This window comes from Diceros bicornis, chromosome 31, assembly GCF_020826845.1.
Source record: "Diceros bicornis minor isolate mBicDic1 chromosome 31, mDicBic1.mat.cur, whole genome shotgun sequence".
Classification (NCBI taxonomy): domain Eukaryota; kingdom Metazoa; phylum Chordata; class Mammalia; order Perissodactyla; family Rhinocerotidae; genus Diceros; species Diceros bicornis.
Window position 1 is genome coordinate 8232652 of NC_080770.1, and position 21516 is coordinate 8254167.

Genomic DNA, 21516 nt, shown 5'->3' on the forward strand with positions numbered 1-21516 from the left:
AGAGGGCGCTCCGCGGGTCGTGGTGTGCGCCTGCGCAGTGCGGGCCGTTCCCCGCCCCCTGCCCCGCCGCCCCTCCGCCGGCCGGCCCGGCCCCGCCTCGGCTCCGCGCCCTCGCGCAGCTCTCAGCCGCCGTCTGCCCCGCAGCAGCCAGCCCGGTCTCCGGCAGCATGTTCAGCTGGGTCAGCAAAGATGCCCGCCGCAAGAAGGAGCCGGAGCTCTTCCAGACGGTGGCCGAGGGGCTGCGGCAACTGTACGCGCAGAAGCTGCTGCCCCTGGAGGAGCACTACCGCTTCCATGAGTTCCACTCGCCCGCGCTGGAGGACGCGGACTTCGACAACAAGCCCATGGTGCTGCTCGTGGGCCAGTACAGCACGGGCAAGACCACCTTCATCCGGCACCTGATCGAGCAGGACTTCCCGGGGATGCGCATCGGGCCCGAGCCCACCACCGACTCCTTCATCGCCGTCATGCACGGCCCCACCGAGGGCGTGGTGCCGGGCAACGCGCTCGTCGTCGATCCGCGACGCCCTTTCCGCAAGCTCAACGCCTTCGGCAATGCCTTCCTCAACAGGTACCCGCCTCTTGCCCCGGGGGTGGCCGGGGCCTCGACCCCGCACTCGGATCCCGACCCTCCTGCGGCCGCCGTCCCCGCCTGCCTTTGTCTCCAAGGCCCCGGCGAGACCCTCAGCCACCACTCCGTGGGACAGGGTCCCCTGCCACTTCCCACAGAGAACCCGCCCGGGGGTCTGGGAGTGAGGGTCGCCAGCTCCCCGGGCTTCTGTCACCCCCCGCCCCCCCAGAATTTTCCAGGTCATCAGTTTAACTCCCACTCCCCCCACCCCCCCTGCAGATCCCAGCCCCACTTCCCTCCGAACCAGGGGTTAGTCTTGGTCTCCACCTCCTTCCTCCGGACTGGGCTCACCTAGTTCATTCAAACCAACTCCCTCCACCCTCCCTTCCTTCAAGGATCTGTTTCTTAAGTGTCGTGGAAAGATATGGTGAAACTTTTAGCCATTCCCTTTGCTGCTGTGCTGTGCTCCCCTGGGGCCAGTGGTTTTGTGTAGGAGGGACAGAGAAGTTCTGTGGCCTGCTGAGTTTGGGGCAGCTGGTGGAGGCAGCAGACAGATTGAGTAGAAACATTTCTCCCAGAACAACTAGAAAGGGTCTGTACCACTTGAGGGGTTTCATGAAGCAGCCTCAGGCGGTGGCCCTGGGAGCTCTGGAATGAGGTTTGGGCCCTGAGTCCCTCTGTAGACTTGCTAGGAGGTTCCTTAACTTACTTGGGCCTCAGTTTCCCCAGTTGAATGGGTGAAACCTGCCTCTTCATGACGAGGATAATCCTCTAAGATTCTGACCCTCACGATGCTATGAATGAAACGCACTGGCCTCCTCTCTAAGGAGTACAGCGGCCACATTCACTTTTCTCTACAGGAACTCGAAAGCCTTAGTCAGTGGTTCTCAGATCTCTCCCCCGACCCCCATGGAACATACCGAAGGACTTCACAGATCTGCCCTCTCTGCCACCCCCCATTCAAGGAGTGACTCCACGTGCCTTTCATAGTCTGGGTTCTGGGAAGAGCCTGGAGAAGAATCCTTGACTCCTGCCTGCCAGGTCCCCACCCTGTACAATCACATTCCTTTCCAGACACTGTCCAGCCACACAGGGTGGACCAGCTTGTCCCCGGTCCCAGCCGGTGGCCTAGGCCCACCTCAGTGCACAGAGCTGACCTGTCACAGAGCAGGCAGGCAACCCCTGTTGTCTTTTCGCCCCTTTCGGGCATTTGAGCCTGTCCCCCTGTTTTATAGTTGATGGCATTTGTGTCAGGACCAGAATTGAGTAAAGCCCTGCCGGTGAGACTCCTGAAGAAGTGTGGCCCTCTTAGCCTGGAACCTTCTTCCTGAGGGTGCTGATGGTTTAGAATTCCGTATGTGCCTGTAGATGGGCAATTGGCTCAGGCTGTTAGCTGGGGGGTGCCATCTGATCCTCTGGAAAGTTTGGCTGCTATGCTGGGAATGCCGAGTATTGCTAGACTCTGCTTTCACGCAGAACTTTGGGAAGCTAGAAGGAAGGGTGGCCACGCCTGCCTCTGCTGCCCTTAGGTCTCCACTTTTGATTGTGAGAGTAGACCTTTTTTTGTATGTGTGTGAGGAAGATCAGCCCTCAGCTAATATCCATGTTAATCCTCCTCTTTTTTTGCTGAGGAAGACCGGCTCTGAGCTAACGTCTATTGCCAATCCTCCTCCTTTTTTTTTTTCCCCAAAGCCCCAGTAGATAGTTGTATGTCATAGTTGCACATCCATTTTGCTTGCTGTATGTGGGACGTGGCCTCAGCATGGCCGGAGAAGCAGTGTGTCGGTGCGTGCCCAGGATCCGAACCCCGTGCCGCCAGTAGCGGAGCGCGCACACTTAACCGCCACACCACGGAGCTGGCCGAGAGCAGACCTTTTTTGAAAGGAGAAACAGGCATGTGGCCTGTTTTCTGAATTTGGAGACCTCTGGTTTCAGAGCTGGCAGGGATCTTAGACATCATCTGGACAACCCCACCTCGGTGGTTCAGGAAACCACGGCTCAGAGGGCCTAGCTGATTTGTGGCACTCACTCAGCAGGCGAATACAGCCCGTTACCACCTACTGCAGCTTCTACCTGGAAAAAAGAGCAGTTCCAGAGTGCTGGGGGCAAGCCAGGCATGTTGGTGATGTTGGTGCCTCAGGATCCGAGGACCACATTTTTATTTCCTTCCTGCCACTGCCTCATCTCCAGAGAGTCCCCAAACACTAATGGCCCTGCCAAAAGGGGCCTTATCAGCCCAGGATGAGGGGCTCAGGTTTGCACTGGCTCTGAGGTCCCCAGTTGTGGTGGCCCATGTAACACCCTGAGTGCCGTCCAGCCTGCCCGGGCACACAAAGGGGGCTCTTCTCCGGCTGACACAGCCTCTCCTGGCACTCTTCAAGAGCCCCATTGAGTCATGAACTGAACTTTCCAGCCTTTTCCCGGTAAGTGGCTGCTCTCAGACTAAAATCAGATGGAGCAAACTGCAACAGGGCATAGTCAGTGTCCTGTGAACACTCATTGTGAAACTGGTCCCGCCCACTTGTAGTACAAGATGACCTCTGGGCATCCTTGTTGGTGAGAACATGGGATCAGATGCGTCTATACTGCCTGCTCCCGTTCGTGGTTTCTACCACACTCCCTGGGCCTTGCAGAGTGAGTTGTTCCTGAGTCGTACAGATGTTCACTTACTCACCAGACTCATTGACAAGGCATTTTTATGTCTGTTACTTCTCAGAGCCAGTTCTACTTCAAGGCCTCTTATTTTGGTGTTGTCTCCGGGGCTCCCTTCCTAGCTGGAACCGCAGGTCAGGCAGGTGGTTATTTACGGCAGCTGTGTTCTGCGGCTGGCACTGGCAAGGATGAGGTCCAAGGTTTGTTCACCCTGCTGGTCAGCTGGTTTTACTCTGTCGCACTCACAAGCAGCATGTCTCACCCTTGGCCAGCTGCCCCCAGCCTGTGGGCCACTGGTCACTTGGGGGGTGGGGCCAGAAGGAGAAGCTAATCAGCTCAGATTCCTCCCCAGTGTTGGAAAGGCAGCTTTAAGCCTACATCCTAAAGACAATGGGTCAGTATTTTCTTTGCTCACAATACCTTTTTCAGAGATTTTTTTTGTGTGTGTGAGGAAGATCAGCCCTGAGCTAACATCCGTGCTAATCCTCCTCTTTTTGCTGAGGAAGACCGGCTCTGAGCTAACATCTATTGCCAATCCTCCTCCTTCCCCCCGCCCGAAGCCCCAGCGGATAGTTGTATTGCATAGTTGCACATCCTTCTAGTTGCTATTTGTGGGACACGGCCATGCAGAAGCGGTGCGTCGCTGCGGCCCGGGATCCGAACCCGGGCCGCCAGTAGCGGAGCGCACGCACGTAACCGCTAAGCCACGGGGCCAGCCCCAGAGAAGTTTTTAAAGCAGCCTTTTGTGTGTTCAGTCAAGAATCTCTGCTGTCAGTTGGGACAACCCTTGCTCTTTTGGGCTGTTCTAAGCTCGATAGTAACTCAGGCACACACAGCTAAGCCCTCACCCATGAGCTGCCAGCCTCTCCGTGGCTTCTTTCTTCCTCGGCCTGCTTTGAATTTCGGAGAATGGTGTCTACTTCCCTGCCCCACCAACCAGCCTTTGTGGTGCCCCAGCTTTTTCTGGTCACCCACTGCAATCCCTTCACCCAGGCAGCTGGCTGGAAAAGGTGGGCTGGCCCCAGCAGCAAGAGGAAAGGGCCATTTCTCTTCAGTGGGGATTGAACCAACTGGTTGAAAATTTTAGTATGGAATTCCAGGGTCCTAGTGTCACCCTTCCATTTCCCTTCTGGAATTGAATGGTGGCCTAAGCTTGTGCAATTTTCACTAACAAGTCAGCAACTTGAAAGTTGAACTTTCGAACTCTGGGGGAAAAGCTAATGGGAGGGAAGTGCTGATGTGGGTCAGTTTGAGCCGGCTGGTTGTATTCCCGGTTAAGAGAATATGTGCAGTTTGCTGGCCACCCCTGAAGACTAAGATGATAGGAAACCTTTAAGTGCCTTGCATCTGGAAAGGAAGCCAGAGGCGGAGATGGAGGAGTGCAGAAAGCTCCACTGTCCCGTCTAGAGCAGCGATAACTCAGTTTTGACCTCTCTCCCTCCTGTTGCTCTTGTTCAGGTTCATGTGTGCCCAGCTGCCCAACCCGGTCTTGGACAGCATCAGCATCATCGATACCCCCGGGATCCTGTCTGGAGAGAAGCAGCGCATCAGCAGAGGTAAACGGGCCCCGACACAGCCCAGGGCACCTGGTGTCACCAGACTGCTTCCATCTGATGTCTGTGACCCGGGCGGGATGCTGCCTTGTGGTCTGTCCCAGCCCAAGTGAGAACCCGTTTGGTCAGCCTTGTATCTGGATGGTGCTCTGAGCCCTGAGGGGGCGGGACTGCTTTCTTCTGTGGCTGCTTTGCTAAGGTTACAAGAGCTGGCAGGTGAGGCCACAGCCAGTTTCGTTGGCTTTCGAACTTTCTAGCCCCTGGGGCATGCTGGAAAGGAGGAGAGGTGCAGGAGCCGGGCCTCGGGCTGCCTGTGAGGTCACAGGACATCCCTCAGTGTCTGGGCTCCAGTACCTCAGCCAGCATCGCTGACTCTCCTGGGACTCCTTAGCTTGTGTTTAAAAGCTTTGCCTGGGGCTGGCCCCGTGGCTTAGCGGTTAAGTGTGCGCTCCGCTGCTGGCGGCCCGGGTTCGGATCCCGGGCACGCACCGCCGCACCGCTTCTCCAGCCATGCTGAGGCCGCGTCCCACATACAGTAACTAGAAGGATGTGCAGCTATGACATACAACTATCTACTGGGGCTTTGGGGGGAAAAATAAATAAATAAATAAGATTTTAAATAATAAATAAATAAAAGTTTTGCCTCACCAAGCCAGGTAAATTCCTAGAGAGTCCAGTGGAACTGTCAGAGAACAGCTTGACTTGACCGAGCCAGCCAAAAGGAGAAGCCAGCAGGCATTTGTTAAACCTTTAGCGGCTGGTGGAAATGTGTTCAGATGTGCTTAAATGTTGGTGATCAGCCGGCTCCTTGGGTGCTGTGCGTGGCATGAGGTTTTCATCCTGAGTGTTAGTGCCCCGGGCCCCTCCCGCTTGTGTAAACTCCTGTCTCAATTTTGCCCAGTGTTTCTGAAGATGGGGTTCAGGATGTGCCTGAACTGGGTTATATTTCTGCCACTGCCCCTTTTTGTAGAAAGGAGGGGGCCTGAATGCTTTCCAGGGAGAGCATGAGGGCAAGCGGGAGATGTCTGGCAGGCTAGGAGTGGAGGCTGCAGCTGCAAATGAGAAAATGAAGTAAGATCACATTCGGAAAGAGATGGCGGTCGAGGGACCACATTTGTTTATCATTAACTTGCAAATCTTTCCTGCACCCTCTTTCCCTCCGGGCTGCCCGGCATTGGTGAGCTTTGCAGCTGAAGCCGGCAGCCTGAGATTGGGGGATAGTGTGTCCTTGCTTGGCTGTGAGGGGGTGGGGGCCGTGTTCTTTTTGCTGAGGACATTGCTTCTCTTTTTCTCCAGGCTTATGGGCCCCTGCTGATATGGGATTGCATCAGAGCACACGAAACTGCTCTCTCTCTATCTCTAAATCTGGCTTAAGTTTTTAAGTTCTCCACCCCTAATGATAATGATACTTCTAGATTCCAGGATACAGATTTGGGGACCTCTTCTAAAAAGGCGAGGGCCAGTTTTTTCTTTCTTACCGCTATTGTTGTTGTAACTTGGTTTAAAGAAAATGCCTGATAAGCAAAAGCCTTGTCATTTGCCAGAGAGCAAGGCTAGAAAATCTGAATAAGTTAAAGAGAAAGACCCACAAAAGGGAATTGATTCTCAAACTGCCTCCAGGGCTGAGCTATCCTGGAGGGACTTTCTTTGAGACTCTGTAGAGTCATCTTTTCGCTGACCTGAGGGAGGAGGCGGAGGGGGCCATCAGATAGAGCCCTAAACCACCTCTGAGGTCAGTTGATGTGCGCACATCTTCAGATAAGGGACAGCAGCTCATAAAAGGAGGCTTATCTTCCCAGAATGCCTTGCTCTGGGTGGCCTTCAGAGCTGGGAGTTAAGGTATTTGAGGGAAAGTGTTTAGGGTTCTCGTGGTCCCTGCTGTCTTGTAAAAGGGAACTCAGAAACAGCTGTTTTCCACCAGTGCTGTGAGGTTCCCCTGCCGGGCTGTCTTGGACACTTCCTTGCATCCTTAGGGCTTAGCAGGCTCAGAGGTTGGGAGTGTGTGTCTTGCTGCCTTCCCCTTTGTTAGCTAAAGGGCGGGCAGTGGGGTCCACACTTGCTGTCTCTGGGGCAGGCACCAGGGCAGTGCCTCAGCGCGCCCTCCAGTCAGACATAGGCTGCCGGGGACGACGTGGCTCACAGGGCAGTCTGGGTCATCCAGTTGCCCGTGCAGGTGGCAGATACCTGGAGGAGGAGGCGACAGGAGACACCGGGGCTCACTGTTGGTGCTCTGCCTCGTGGGGCCTCCCTGTGCCCCTCCAGGTGTAAGGTGTGGCTTCTGGGTCCCTGGGCAGCCACAGAAGGCCTCCCCATCGCATCACAGGCAGGAAAGAGGAGGGTGGCTTAAAGATAAGTGCCTTGCCCTGATTGGACAAGGGCTTTCCTCCTGTGAAATAGTGAGAGGTCAAACTGAGTTTACTAGACCATCTCTTTCCCTCTGTAACCCTAGAGGTTTAAAGTATTTTACTAAAAATTCGGTGTTAGCGTGTTATCAGTGAGAAAGACCATCGTGCAGTACCTCTTAAACGTCTGAGTGTGGGCTCCAGGGGTGGTGACCACTGGGTGGACGGAGGAGGAGGGGATTTCTCCTTCTTGGAGGCCCCACCCTTCAGTCACTGCAAAGATCCCATGTCGCTCTGTCCAGCAGAGGAAGTCAGAGCAGGCCAGTGCATTCCAGGCTCCCCGGCCGGCCACCTCTCTGTTCTTTTTGCTAACGGCGTGGAAAGCAGGTGTTTCCCTAAGAAAGATAGGGCCGACAGCGAACATGGGTCCCGGGCAGGCGGCATGCCTTTCTGTGGTCTGCTGACCTCAGTCCCTGGAAGGGAATTCCTTCTGGGGATCGCATGTGTGTTTACTTCCATTTCCCACCCTATCTGCCTGGCCCCTCCTGACTTTCCCCTCTTTTCCCCATGGTGCCTAATGTGTGCAGGAAATACAGTCTGGAAAGATAAGGCAGGGCCTGTGCAGGCCTAGAGCAGTCTGGGCACACCCCGGGCTTTGCGGGAGACCCCTGAGAATTGCTGCGGGGAAGAGAAGGGGCCTCTGGGGGGGTCTTGGGCTGTGCTTCCCCGTTATGTTCATCTCTGACTTTAAAGATAATGTTCTCCTGTGTCAGCAGAGAAAGGGGACCTGTGGGGACAGCGTTCGTTCTTGAGTGCTGCCCATGTGACTGATAAAGGGCGTTCCAAAGGGCGTCGGGCAGGGCTGGTACCCTTGGTTCCTGGGCTGCTGACCGCCTGAACAGTCACAGCAGGGCCGGGGGGGCAGGATCTTCCCACAGCAGGAGGCACACTCAGGTGGAAGCCCCAGCCCGGGAGGCAGGGGCCTGGCCGGCGCACTCTCAGCCTTTGTCACCACGAGGCTGTGAGCTGAGCTGTAACTTTCGTGCCCCAGTTTCCCCCATGGAAGTTGTGTCAGCAGGGACGTGTTGCTTAAACGTGGATTAAGGGATGGGAGGCGGCCGGCCCGCTGCCTGGCTTTCTGCTGAGTGCTCCCCTTGAACCAGCTCCACTGAGTGATCACCGTGGCTATGAGGAAGCTTCTGCTTTCCAGATGAGGAAACAGAGGCTTGGCAAAGTACAGTAATTAGCCCAGATGACACACAGGCTAGCAGGGGTCGGCGCTAGGATGCGAACCCAGCAGAGGCCGTGCTCACACCGCGCTGTTTTGAGGGGGTGCTCGGGGCGAAGGAACGCTGAGAGCTGGGATCAGACGGTCAGACCTGACCCTGTCAGGTCGTCACCAGGCTCCGAGCTCTCCTGAAATGCACAAGGGCCGCCCTTTGCTTCTCTCCTGGCCCAAGATCAGACTCTGAGTCCAGAAATGGACCTGGGGTGCGGGGCTTTGAGCAACAGTGCTGGCATCTTCTTCCTTTTCCCTCTTCTCTGCCTCCAGCCAGAAATTGTCCCCCAGGCCATCTGTGGACCAGCATTTGGAGCCCTGGCCAATGCTGGCTGGTCCTCTGGGTTCTCACTTGCCCTCCTGCTGACTTGTCCTTGGTTCCCGGGCTCCTTTGAAGTCCGGGAGCTGTCCTGCTCCTTAATAGTGGGGTAGGGCCTCCCCCACCCAGAGCTGGAGCCCTCTGACCCAGAGGTGTCCCTTCCTGCTGACGACCCTCAAGCTGACCACCTCCTGAGATGCCCCACCCCTAGAAGCCCTCCAGGCCAGTGTTTCACCAGGGTTTTCTGCAGCCCATAGAATGCTCCGTGAGGTTGCCCAAAAGCAACCCTCCTGGATTCCTAGGGCCCACAGCACAGAGAGAGATGGAAGGTTCAGGTCCCAGGTCAGCACTTTAGGAGCTGGGGACCCCAGGGAGTTGCTGGTCCCCTGGGAGCCACATCAATAGAGCAGGAATAGCAACACCAGCCTCCCGGTTCTTGTTGATGGTTACAGGAATTTACATGTGTTAAGCTCTTGCTCTGGTGCCTCGTGCACAGTTAAGTGTTCGACAAATGTCAGCTGATTAAAAATAAAGACACTGAAAAATCCAGGGATTCCCAGACATTGATGAGGAAGATCTTTTTCTGAATAACATCCTGAGGCGGCTGGAGGGTGGGGAAGCTCTGACTCAGCCGGGGTTTCCCTTCAGATCCCAGGACCACCTCTGGGCTCTGGGCTTGGAGGAACTACCCTCCTCAGAGCCTTCCGCTCGCCCCGTCTCCTGCCGTTCCCGCTCTGGTCCAGCCAGACAGCTTTTGGCCCAAACCCTTGATGGGAATGGCGAGGGCGTGGGCTGCTCTGCCCACGGAGGAGTGGTACCAGCCGGCGCTCGGCACCTGTTCAAGGCTTTGAGCCTGGCAGCCGGCTGGGTGGCAGCTGGCCTGAGTGCCTGCAAATGTTCCGTTTATATTTGGGGGACGAGGCATTCTTCACGTGTTAGAAGCCGTCGTTGCCTACACACCCATCAGGATCTGAGCTTCTTGAGCCCAAAATACAAATCCTGTGAGTAAATAATAGCAAACATTTACAAGGTGCTTACAGAGTGCCAGGCGCCCACTCGATGCTCACAGCAGCCCTGCGGGGTGGAGACCTACCATCTTGACGGCACAGATGGAGAAACTGAGGCTCGAGAGGGAACGCAGCCTGCTGGGGTCACATTGCAGTTGTCGAGCAGAAGATTCAGGATTCAAATGTGGGCCTGATTCCAGAGTCGGTCTGTCTCCCCCCGCCTCGGCCCCCGTCCTTTCTTGCTTAGTATTAGGTCAGATTTATTGAGGTCGACATTGTGTATAGTAAAATTCACCCTTTTTAGGTGTACAGCTCTATGAAGCAGTCGTGTAACCACCACCACAACCAAGATATAGAGTCTTTCCATCACCCCAGAAAGTTCTCTTCACCCCTTTGTAGTCACTCCCTGTCCCAGGCAACCCATTGATCTGATATTTGTCCCTAAAGTTCTGCCTTTTCCCGAGTGTCGTGAATGGCTCACACAGTAGGAAACTTTCATGTCTCTGCTTCTGCTTGATGTGTGCTTTTGGGGTTCGTCGTGTACTTGAGAGCGTCAGCAGTTCCTTCCTTTTGATGCGTTGTGTCTCATCGTAGGGATGCACCAGAACTTGTTACACATCCACTTGTTGAAGGGCATTTGGGTGTCCAGTTCGGGGCAGTTTAGACTAAAGCTGCTATATAAACATTCGTGTACGGTGCAACTTTTTTTTTGTTTTTTGTGTGTGTGTGTGAGGAAGAAAGCCCTGAGCTAACATCCGATGCCAATCCTCCTCTTTTTTGCTGAGGAAGACTGGCCCTGGGCTAACATCCGTGCCCATCTTCCTCCACTTTTATATGGGACGCCGCCACAGCATGGCTTGACAAGCGGTGCGTCGGTGTGCGCCTGGGATCCGAACCTGCGAACCCCAGGCCGCCGCAGCGGAGCGCGCGCACTTACCTGCTGCACAACTGGGCCGGCCCCAAGAGTTCGAATTTTAATTTTTTAGTTTCTCTTGGGTAAATACCTGGTGTGGGGCAGCGGCCCCTTTCTCCTAACCACTGTGCTGCTGTGGAACAGTCCTTCTCTTAAGAACTTGAGCTTAAGGAAGCTCAGGAACAAGTCCCCACAGTAGACTCTTAGCTCTTTATCTCTGGTTTGCTCTCCTGCGCTGCTTTCTCCTGGGCCCAGCACAAGTTGGAAACGTGTGTGATGGAGAGCGGTGGCAAGAAATACCGAGGCCCACGCAGCTTGAATGGCAGGAAACAAAAGCTGATTGGAGACAAACCCTCTATTGTCCATGTTCTAGAAACTTTTGGAATGTATGAAGCAGCTTTTCCCCCAGCTGTGGAACTACCTGTGTTTGGAGGCTGCTACGGCGGGGCCAGCAGCCATCACAACTGCTCCCGCCTCCACCTCGGCACCGGGTGGCAGGAGCATAGCTCTTGTGAGGAGCCACCAGCACTGGAGAGGCAGGTGTCCCTCAGAGCAGGAGGGGCCAGCAGGGGACTCGGGGGGAGCGGAGCCAAGGGGAGAGGCCGGCTTGGCCTCCTGTCCCCACGGCCTGCGTGCTTACCTCCCCAAGGGCGAACACAGCACAATGGCTCAGCCTTTCTCCTGTCTTCCCCACGGGACTGTGTGTGTGGAGGAGGCGTAAAATACGCGTAACATAAGCCTTAGCCGTTTTTAAGCGTACAGGTCAGTAGTATTAAGTACCATCATATTATTGTGTAACCGCCACCACCATCCATGTCCAGGACTTTCTCCGTCTTCCCAAACTGACTCTCTGTGCCCATTCAACACTAATTCGCCATCCCCAATCCTCCAGCCCCTGGCCACCACTGTTCTGCTTTCTGTCTCTATGAACTTGACTTCTCTAGGGACCTCATATAAGTAGAATCATGCAATATTTGTCCTTTTGTGACTGGCTTATTTCATGATGCCTTCAAGGTCGCAGAACTTTCTTTTTTTGTGAAGAAGATCAGCCCTGAGCTAACATCCATGCTAATCCTCCTCTTTTTGCTGAGGAAGACCGGCCCTTAGCCAACATCTGTTGCCAATCCTCCTCCTTTTTTTCCCTTTTTCTCCCCAAAGCCCCAGCAGATAGTTGTATTGCATAGTTGCACATCCTTCTAGTTGCTGTATATGGGACGCGGCCTCAGCATGACCGGACAAGCGGTGCGTTGGTGCGCACCCGGGATCTGAACCCAGGCCGCCAGTAGCGGAGCACGCGCACTTAACCGCTAAGCCACGGGGCCGGCCCTCCGCAGAACTTTCTGAGCCAGAGCTTGTCCCGGATCAGAGCGGCTCTGGCTTTCACCCACACTGCTGGGTCAGCCTTTTCTTTCCAGCTCACCCCTTGGTCCATGTTGTCTGTGTCCCTTGTGGGGACACCTGTGTCGGCGCACTGACTCCTGCTGGGGCCCGAGGCAGACGAGCTACAGCGCCATGTGCCGCCGTGGGTGGGATGGCCCCTCTCACGGAGCTCACCCGACGGCCCGCCGTGGCTGCGGTGCTTTAGGTGGTGTCTGAGGCCTCGGGCAGTGCTGAGGGCCCGCCGACGAGCTCTTCCCTCTGCTTGTCCCCTGGTCCCTGTGCTTGTCACCTGCCACCAGGCTCCAGGCTGAATGGTGGCTGCGGCCCCCTTGCCAGTTGCGCGGACTTGACCAATGTTCTCGGTGCTGCAGCCGTGGTCCAGCCCTTGGTGCCTGTCGAGACGCCGTCTCTCAGGCCAAGGGGCGCCGGGTGGGCCTGGCGGGGGCTGCAGCCACGTGGTTGTCCGTGGTCACACACCTACGATGACGTCACACAAGCCTGAGCTTTAGGCCCCCTTCATGACCTATGGGTGTACTTGGCCAGCCGCCGCGTCTCCCCCCCCAAAAGTGTGAGCATTTTCCATAATAAACAGGAAATTTCATTCACCTGCAGAAAAATGGACTTAGCTCTGTTGGCTCCAGTTGGAGGGGCTGGCGAGTAGCTGGGTTTGCGGGCGGGGCGCTGGGGGCGCCCGGCCCTGGCGCGGGGCTCGTGGGCCTGCTGGCGGCGACCTACAGTTCAGACTCTCTCCTCCTTCCTCTCTCTCTCCCCATCGTCCTCCCCGGCCCCCCACCATCAGGGCAGGGGGCCAGCGAGGCCGCGTTGGGTGGAGTCTGGGGGTGACCTCAGCTCCCTGCGCGCTGTCCTGACTCCCGGGCCAAAGCTAACTTGGGCTGGAGCCCAGCCCATCGGGGCACCCCGTTCCCAGTACCTCGGTCTTGGCGTCGCCGCCTCCCCAGCTTCGCGAAGCTCTGCCCGTCGGCTCGCGCGGTCTGAGCACAGAGTGACGAGGGAGAGGCTGGGCCTTGTTCTTGCTGAGAGGGAGCCGCGGCCAGTCCTGAGTCATCGCTTTTGCAGGGCTGACCCGCATTCCCGGAGCCGGCCGTAAAAGGCCATGCGGCGTGGCCGGGCGGGCCCTGCAGCTCCCCAGCCGGGGCAGGCCACCGCTCCCTGCCCCGCGTCCCTCGGCCTGCTCCTCGGCCTTCCTGTTCCAGTTTTCTGCTGATGGCCTCGCTCCTCTGGCTCTCAGAGCCTGCTGCATGGTGTCGGGCCGTGGGGACCTTGTGATGGCGGCTGGCAGCTGGCGCAGGGGTGACACTCTGAGCATGGGGAAGCTGGTAGCCAGACCGGTTCCCACCGACTGCACGGGCCTCTGGAAGGCTGTGTGCTGCCCTGCCCCGGCTGAAGGTCAGATTCACGGGGGCCTTGCTGCCCCCAACTCCACCTCACCTCCACCCTGTTAAGAAACTGCCCGGTCGAGGGGCTGCTTCTGATCAGTCTCATTTCCACCGTGTGCTGGGTGGGACCAGGTTGCACATCACAGCCCAGCGAGGCTGCCATGCTAAGTCGACGGAAGCGGTGGATTCGGGGTTTTCCTTAAGGTTCAGTGTCTTGCCACAAAGACGAAAGCTGGCCTCCGGCCTCAGTTCTAGGCCGAGCCTTTGTTGCTCTTAGTCCCTGGCCGGTGGTGGGAGTCCCAGGCTTCCCGGCCCTTGGGTCCAGTGCACCCTGCCACCCCTCCCCTGGGCCTGCCCGGCTCTCAGGTGTCCTTCCAGACCCGGGGCTTGTGCTGGGAGCCCGCTGCGTTACTCATTTCATCTCCCTGTGATCTCAGGAGGGACAGTGTTTCAAATTTTACAGATGAAGAGAGTGTAACTCAGAAGTTAAGAACTCCAGGTTGCAGAGTCGGGGGCTGGGGCCGGCGGTTGAGTCCGTGTTCCTTCTGAGTGCCCGTGTGTGCAGAGCCCTTGGGCCGCCGTGGTTCACGTGCGGTCTGAAGCGCACTTGAACCTGGGGGCCTGGCGGCGGAATGTTTATCTAACCCAGCCAAGCTTTACCCCTCGCACGCCCCAGGGTGTTAACTGTTTACCTTACAGCCCCGGGGAGGGGGGCGGGGCTCTGGCCCGAGTGCAGGCGCCTCTTGGGGAGCCCACTGTGGACTTGCCTTCAGCCCGGGGGCTTGGCAGGACGGGGAGCAGCCGAACCCCGCTCTGATGAACTGCTCTGCAGGGTCCTTACAAGGGCCGCCCTCCTGTCTCCGTAGGTCGCTCTGGGCCTGTTCTCAACACTCTGTCCCTTTCTTTGGGCTCCCCCTCTGCCTACTGCTGTTCTGTTCCCTGCAGTCTAGAGAACGCTGTCTGAATCCCAGTGTGGTCAGGGGCGTGAGTGTTCCCAGGGGATGCTGGGAGCAGGCTGTGAGGACGAGTGGTTTGGGCCAGTTTCTGGCAGTGTCCCCAGCTCCTCTCTGGCTTATCCTCAGGAGCTTGGGAAGTACTCGGTGGTTCCTAAGAGGGCCGGCCTACGTTTGGGGTGGCCTGTGGGTAGCAAGTGAAGAACAAGGAGACTGAGCCCAGGGACAAGGAGGCTCCCCCAGAATCACCCAGAGAGGAAATGGCAGTTCAAGGGCAGGGACCCAAGCTTCCCAAAGACTTTCCACATGGTCTTCCTACCTCTCCTTAGTATTCCTAAAAAGTGAGAAACAGAATTTTCACTCCTCCGGGGGCAGTGGAAGAAGTGGAAACATTTTGAAGAGGCATAATTGTCAAATAGTATACAAGTTAAACCACTATTACAGAGAACCCAAAAATACAGTCGTTTAAATCAGATATCAGATAGTTTATGTGAAAAATAGTAGTTCAAGGCCATCCTGCATGAGCAGCTTTCATCTCTGAACCCAAGGTGGTTGCTCCAGCTCCTACCATCACATCTGCATTCCAGTCCTCAGGAAGGGAGAAAGGGACAAAGGGCTCATACACCTTTTCTTGTTCATTTCTGCTGTGACAGAGGCTGGGAAATAAAGTCTTAAGCTGAGGGGCTGTGAATCCAGCTAAAACTAGACAGTTCTGTTATTAAAGGAAGAATTCCAGTGATCAATCTCTGCCACAGATAGCACAGTTCACCAAGGGGCCTTATTGGTTGGTGGGAAACAGTACAGAATAGAGTTGAGAACTGGAGTTTCTTTAGTCCAGCCACTTCATTTTAGAGAAGCCTTTGGGACCTAGAGAAGGGAAGTGGTTTGTGGGACTTCACAGGCCTGATGTAGAACAGGGGTCAGCAACCTTTCTGTAAGGGTCAGAGAGTTAATATTTTTGGCTTCACAGGCCTTGTGGCCTCTGTCGCAACAACTGAACTCTGCTGTCATGGAGAAACTCAGCCACAGACAGTGCAGACAAATATGGCCATGTTCCAATAAAACTTTATTTATGAAGACAGGTGGGGGCCAGATTTGGCCCCCGAGCTGCAGTGTGCCAGCCCCTGTTGTAGAGAAGAAACGAGATTCCTGCCAAATAGGGAGCCTGACACATGAGCCCCGGACAGGTGGCAGCTGCAGGTGTGATGGCCGTTGTTTACTATCCCTGCAGTCCAGGGCACCCAGCTGGCAGCACCCGGGTCCCTGCTCTTCTCGCCACGCTGTGCTGAGCCATGCTGCTGGGGTCGCCTCCTCACTTGCGCCACTGTTGAGCCTGGACTTTGTGGCTTCCTTTGCATCATGTAGTTGTGAAGCGCCTCTTGCTGCCAGGTGCTACGTGGGTGAGGGTGCAACCACGGGGGCTACAGAAACGGGGACCTGACGCCCCTGCCCTCTTCCCACAGGTTACGACTTCGCGGCCGTCCTGGAGTGGTTCGCCGAGCGCGTGGACCGCATCATCCTGCTCTTCGACGCCCACAAGCTGGACATCTCGGACGAGTTCTCGGAGGTCATCAAGGCCCTCAAGAACCACGAGGACAAGATCCGCGTGGTGCTGAACAAGGCCGACCAGATCGAGACGCAGCAGCTGATGCGCGTCTACGGGGCCCTCATGTGGTCCCTGGGCAAGATCATCAACACCCCCGAGGTGGTCCGGGTCTACATCGGCTCCTTCTGGTCCCACCCGCTCCTCATCCCTGACAACCGCAAGCTCTTTGAGGCCGAGGAGCAGGACCTCTTCAAAGACATCCAGTCTCTGCCCAGGAACGCTGCCCTCAGGAAGCTCAACGACCTGATCAAGCGGGCGCGGCTGGCTAAGGTAGACCCGGGTGCGGGCGCCGCCTGCCGCCCGTGAGGCCAAGGGGCCACCCGTCCTCTCTGCACCCCTGGGTGCAGCCTTTCTTAACTGAGATTCTTCTTAATGTGTATAAACGTCAGACAGGAGGGTGCCACTGCGCCAGGGGGCAGCCTGGGAAGAGGAGGGGGTGGGGGTGCAGCTCGGGGCCTCATTGGCTTCCCCGCTCAGCCCTGCTGAGCACTGAAGTGCTGGGCACTGGGGACACAGTGGGGACTAGCAGGTCCCCACCCTTCTAGCACTCATCAGCCATACGGGGAACGCAGAACACGTAAAGAGAATAGAGCATGGTTTATTTGTGTTGTCATGGGTGCCACAGAAGCAGACGACTGGCGAGCTGTCCTGGGAGGGGTGGCTGGTGGCGGGCTGAGGAGGCCTCCGGTGGGAGCTGATGCATAAGCCAGGACAGGGGGAAGCTAGTGGAGGGACGGGCTGTGAGCCTGCGGGCCCAGAGAGAACGCCAGGTGGCTTCGGCCCCCAGAGGCCTCGTAAACCATCCCTACCCCTCCGTGGAAGCGCGGAGCTTGCTGGCATCTGCTGGCAGCATCTGAGTTGCTCCCGAGTTTGGAATCTCAGTGCCTGGTCAGGAACTTCAGTGAGACCCTGGGTGGCTGGGGTTGGGAAATGAAGGTTAAAGCCACCTTCAGACATGGAGGAACAGAACGTGTCCTCCGAGGACATACGATTTTGCATAAGTCTTCAGTCCAGGGCAGGGTGCACGTGAGGATCACAGACCCTTGAGGTGAGGGCTATCAGCCCAGGCCAGTCAGTGCTGGCGGCCAGGAGAGGCCCCTGGGCGCCACCGATTCGCGGGCAAAGTGGCCGCAGAGAGCAGGGGTGTTGACACCTGCCTTGTGGCTCAAGGAGGAGTGGGAGGGTGCTCTGTGGGTGTCAGGGGCTTGTGAAGGCCAGTGAAACAGTCCCCTGGGCTCCAAAGTGTGGCAGGCCTGAGGATGGCTCGTCTTCGCCGGGTGGCGGGCCCTGTCTCGGGAGAGCCGAGCCCCATGGGAGCCTCCAGGGAACTGGCCGCCTGTGTGTAACGCAGAGGTTTTGAGACTCTGCCGGGGGCCAAACATAGTGGCCTAGGGCAGCCCGTGCTGTCTTGAGGCCCGGAGTCGGGCAGCATTTATAATGAGAGCTGACCCTTCATCCTTTCCCACCGAGCTCCATCCCCACCCTGTTTACCCAAAGTGCTCGTGGACCAGCGGATCGGAGCTCCTAGAAGCTTGGATTCTCAGGCCCCACCCCGCCCTCTGAATCAGAGTCTGCATTTGAACACCATCCCTGGTGATCTGTGTGCACAGTAGAGTTGCAGGAGCCTGCTCTGGAGGACACGGGGCCGCAGGCTTTCCTAGATATGTCACTTCTGGAACCTTGCTGGTGGGTGGAGCTGGTTCTCAGGAACCCATGGGAAAACCCACGTAACTGGCTCTGGGTCTCAAAGGACGAGGGATGCCCCAAGCGGAAGGGGGGGAGAGGCCATGAATGGAGAAGAGCCTGGCCTCCACTGTCAGCTGTGGCCCCGCTCAGGCCGCAGGGCAGGACAGTCTCCTCGCTCCTGGCAGGGCCGCCTGTGCACTCGCTCTGCCTCCTTCCAGGACAGATGAAGGGCAGACTTCATCCCTGCCTGTTCCTCCGCAGAGATGGTGTGTAATCGCCTGGCCCGCAGGCACGTTGAATCACCAGGCCTGGAAAACCCCGTGGTCTCCAATCCTGTCCCGCACCTGCTCTTGCCAGACTGTTTCCTTTTCCTGGAATGAGTAGCTCTCTCTCGCCGACTCACACTGGCCTGTGGTGGGCAGAGGGTGACTGTGGCTCTGTGACAAGCCTGCTCCCTTCGGGCAGATGGAGTCAGGCCCGTGGCGGGATTTGATGGGGGGAGCGGGCAGTCTGGGAGAACAGGGGTGGGGGGCCGAGGCTGGCTGACCGCAGCCCTCTGCGCCTGGACGTTGCTTCGAGAGGCAGAGGGATTTGAGGGCTGGTGCCCTTGGAGAGTGGCCAGGGTTACCGGCCACTGAGGGGAAATGAAGGGTGTGCCTCCCTTAATTGGCAGATATCTGAGCAGCAAGATATTAAGCTTTGATAAAGCTGGAAACATCTGGGAAAAGCCTTGTCAGATTTTTCTAATCCTTAGTCATCCCTGAGGCTGTCATGATGATAAAGTGGAACGTAACTCTGGCCGTATTGTTCTGTGAACTTGACATCATCATGCACATATGGATATTTGCATATATTTGCTGTGCAGGGTGGTGGGGCTCTGCCTGGCTTGGTAGGAACGTGGTCTGCGGCTCTGCTGCATAGAAGGGGCAGCTGGGGGAGAAGGGTGCCTGTTTAGAAACAGAAAGAACGTGGTTTTGCACTGCTCTTGGCAGTCCAGGGTCACAATCCCCGGTCTCTGGGGCAGCTGGAGTGCAGGCCTCGCTCCTGACAAGGTGTCCGGGAAGAACCTGACTTCCGCCCCCTCCCCGTCTTCGCAGGTCCACGCCTACATCATCAGCTCCCTCAAGAAGGAGATGCCCAATGTCTTCGGGAAAGAGAGCAAGAAGAAAGAGCTGGTGAACAACCTGGGGGAGATCTATCAGAAGATCGAGCGGGAGCACCAGATCTCGCCCGGTGACTTCCCAAGTCTCCGCAAGATGCAGGTACGGCTGTCCCGCACCCTCAGCGGGCTGGTGGCCGTCAGGAAGTGAGGGAGGCCCGGGGCCCTGGGGCAGTGCTGGAGGGAACTCCGGCTCCATGGGGTGGGGCCTCCCCAGTGGAAGCAGCGGGGTTAATCACCGGTACCCAGAGAAGCTGACCCAGGCAGTGACACCGCAGAGGGGAATGTGGTGACTCACCCTGCACAGTGGGGAAGGGGGGCCGTGCCAGGCTTTCCAGCGTCATCCCAGTTAGTCCTCGCCGCAGCCCTGCAGGTACCTCCAGTTTGTAGATCGGGGAGCCAGGGCCCAGAGGGCTAACTAAGTCGCCTGAGCTGTTCAGTGGTTGGGGCCGGGACACGGAACCAGCTGTGTCTGCTTGGGCAGCCTGGCTTCGCCCACTCCAGGGGCCCCACCCAGCCCTTCTCTTACCTCCCCGCCCCCCAGGAACTCCTGCAGACCCAGGACTTCAGCAAGTTCCAGGCCTTGAAGCCCAAGCTGCTGGACACGGTGGACGACATGCTCGCCAACGACATTGCGCGGCTGATGGTGATGGTGCGGCAGGAGGAGGCCCAGATGCCCTCGCAGGCCGTGAAGGGCGGCGCCTTCGACGGCACCATGAACGGGCCCTTCGGGCACGGCTACGGCGAGGGGGCTGGCGAGGGCATCGACGACGTCGAGTGGGTGGTGGGCAAGGACAAGCCCACCTACGACGAGATCTTCTACACGCTGTCGCCGGTCAACGGCAAGATCACGGGCGCCAACGCCAAGAAGGAGATGGTGAAGTCCAAGCTGCCCAACACGGTGCTGGGGAAGATCTGGAAGCTAGCCGACGTGGACAAGGACGGGCTGCTGGACGACGAGGAGTTCGCCCTGGCCAACCACCTCATCAAGGTCAAGCTGGAGGGCCACGAGCTGCCCGCCGACCTGCCCCCGCACCTGATCCCGCCCTCCAAGCGGAGGCACGAGTGACCGGCCCGCCCCGTGACAGACTCCCTCCATCTCAGCACCCAGCCAGGCAGAGAGTGGGGGAGGGCAAGGGTCACAGTTGTCAAGGTCCATAAAGACTGAGGGGGTGTTTCCTCAGCTCTTAAAAAGGAACCACCATCTTTCTTCCGAGGCTGTTCCGGGGCCCAGTGGGGGAGGCAGGGGTGACCCTCGTATGTGAATGATGGAATTTTGTGCACAAGAACTATGGATATTTTTAATATATAACATTAGAGGCAGCCCTCTGTCTTGCCTCCTCCGTCTGCCAGCCCCATGCACGCACAGCCTCTGCCTCCCCGGCCTCTCCTCGCGCTCTGGCTGGACAGCACGTGCGGCCACTGTGACTACGGGGGAAATGGCCTGCCGTGCCCACGCCCGGCTCGCCCCTCCTGGCAGCTAGAGGGGCCCTGGGACTGTACGGAGACAGGAACGCCCCGGATCCCCAGTTTGTTTCAAAGCTGAGGGTTGCTTCATGGGGCCAGTGGCTTCCTCCCCGCCCAGCTCTGCCTCCTCCCTGTGCTCCCGGATTAAGTTGGTTCTTGTGCCTTCCCCTTCCCGCGTCTCCTTGTGCACAGGCCGGCTCTTTGCTCTCATATCTCCCTGGCTGGGCACAGAAGCCAGGCCCAGCTACCTTTTTTTATAGAGTGGGGTACGGGGGATGGGTGGGTGTGAGGGAACAACTTCCAGAAAAATATATAAGCTAGTTTTTGTTGTGTGAAGTGACACCTTTCATACTTGATCAAATTTTCCAGTAACTTCCCAACCACTTGTTCAGAAGCTGTGATTTTTGTCTCCTTCCCCACACTCCAAACAGGACAGCTCTGCCCAGGAGCCATCAGATGTGGGGTGCGCGCAGGGCACACCCCACCAGGACCCCAGAGGCTGTGTTTCCTGTTTCACCCTCTCACTTTCCTGAAATGTTCTGGTACCCCTCCCTGCCCCACCTTTGGGTGGGTGGTGGGTTCTCATGACCCTAGTGTGGCTTGGTGCTCTGGCCTGGGCCTAGAGGCCAGACAGCGACACTAGGGACAGCCCAGCCCCTTCCCTCTTCCTCACTTTCATTTCCCACGGAAGCCCCCTCCTTCCTTCCTTCCTCCCGTTGAGCAAAGGAGGGCCGCTGAGCAAAGGAGGGCGGCCAGTGGCTTGGACGCCCTCAGAACAAACCCACCCCCCCCCCAGCTGAGCAATGAGAAACCTGAGCCAGCTAGCAGCCGGTTCAGGCCGCCTCACTCTGCTTTGCCTCAGCTGGGCTGTCCCAGCACAGCCTCAGGGGGCCTAGATGTACTTGCTGGCCAGTGGTCGGCCGCCAGGGCCTGGAGCGGCCATGGCAGAGCCGCTGTGGCGGGGGGAGCGGGCTTCCCACCAGGCACTCCCACGGGGGTCTCAGGGACTCCTCCACTCTGACCTCCTCGACCCCCGCTCTCCCTCCCAGTGCTGGTCTCCAGGCCTCCGCTGGCCCACCATTCCATACGGTATTAGGGGAGGATGGAGGCCACAGCCGTGGCAGGAGTTCGCTGTTGAAGGTGCGGTGGTTTATCCACACTCGCCTGTGGGAAGAAAAAGAGCTGAAGACAAGACTTTATTTCTTGCATTAAAAAAGTTTAATCGTGCTGCA

General features: G+C 57.4%; 1 protein-coding gene across 1 annotated transcript; it reads left to right on the forward strand.

Annotated features, from left to right (window-relative positions):
* The first annotated feature begins 81 nt into the window (after window positions 1-81).
* EHD1 (EH domain containing 1) lies at window positions 82-21516 on the forward strand. The gene is made up of 5 exons (XM_058526486.1): window positions 82-571; window positions 4682-4779; window positions 15830-16242; window positions 18756-18920; window positions 19362-21516. The coding sequence occupies exons 1-5, from the start codon at window positions 168-170 to the stop codon at window positions 19884-19886; spliced, it is 1605 nt and encodes a 534-aa protein (XP_058382469.1). The 5' UTR covers window positions 82-167; the 3' UTR covers window positions 19887-21516.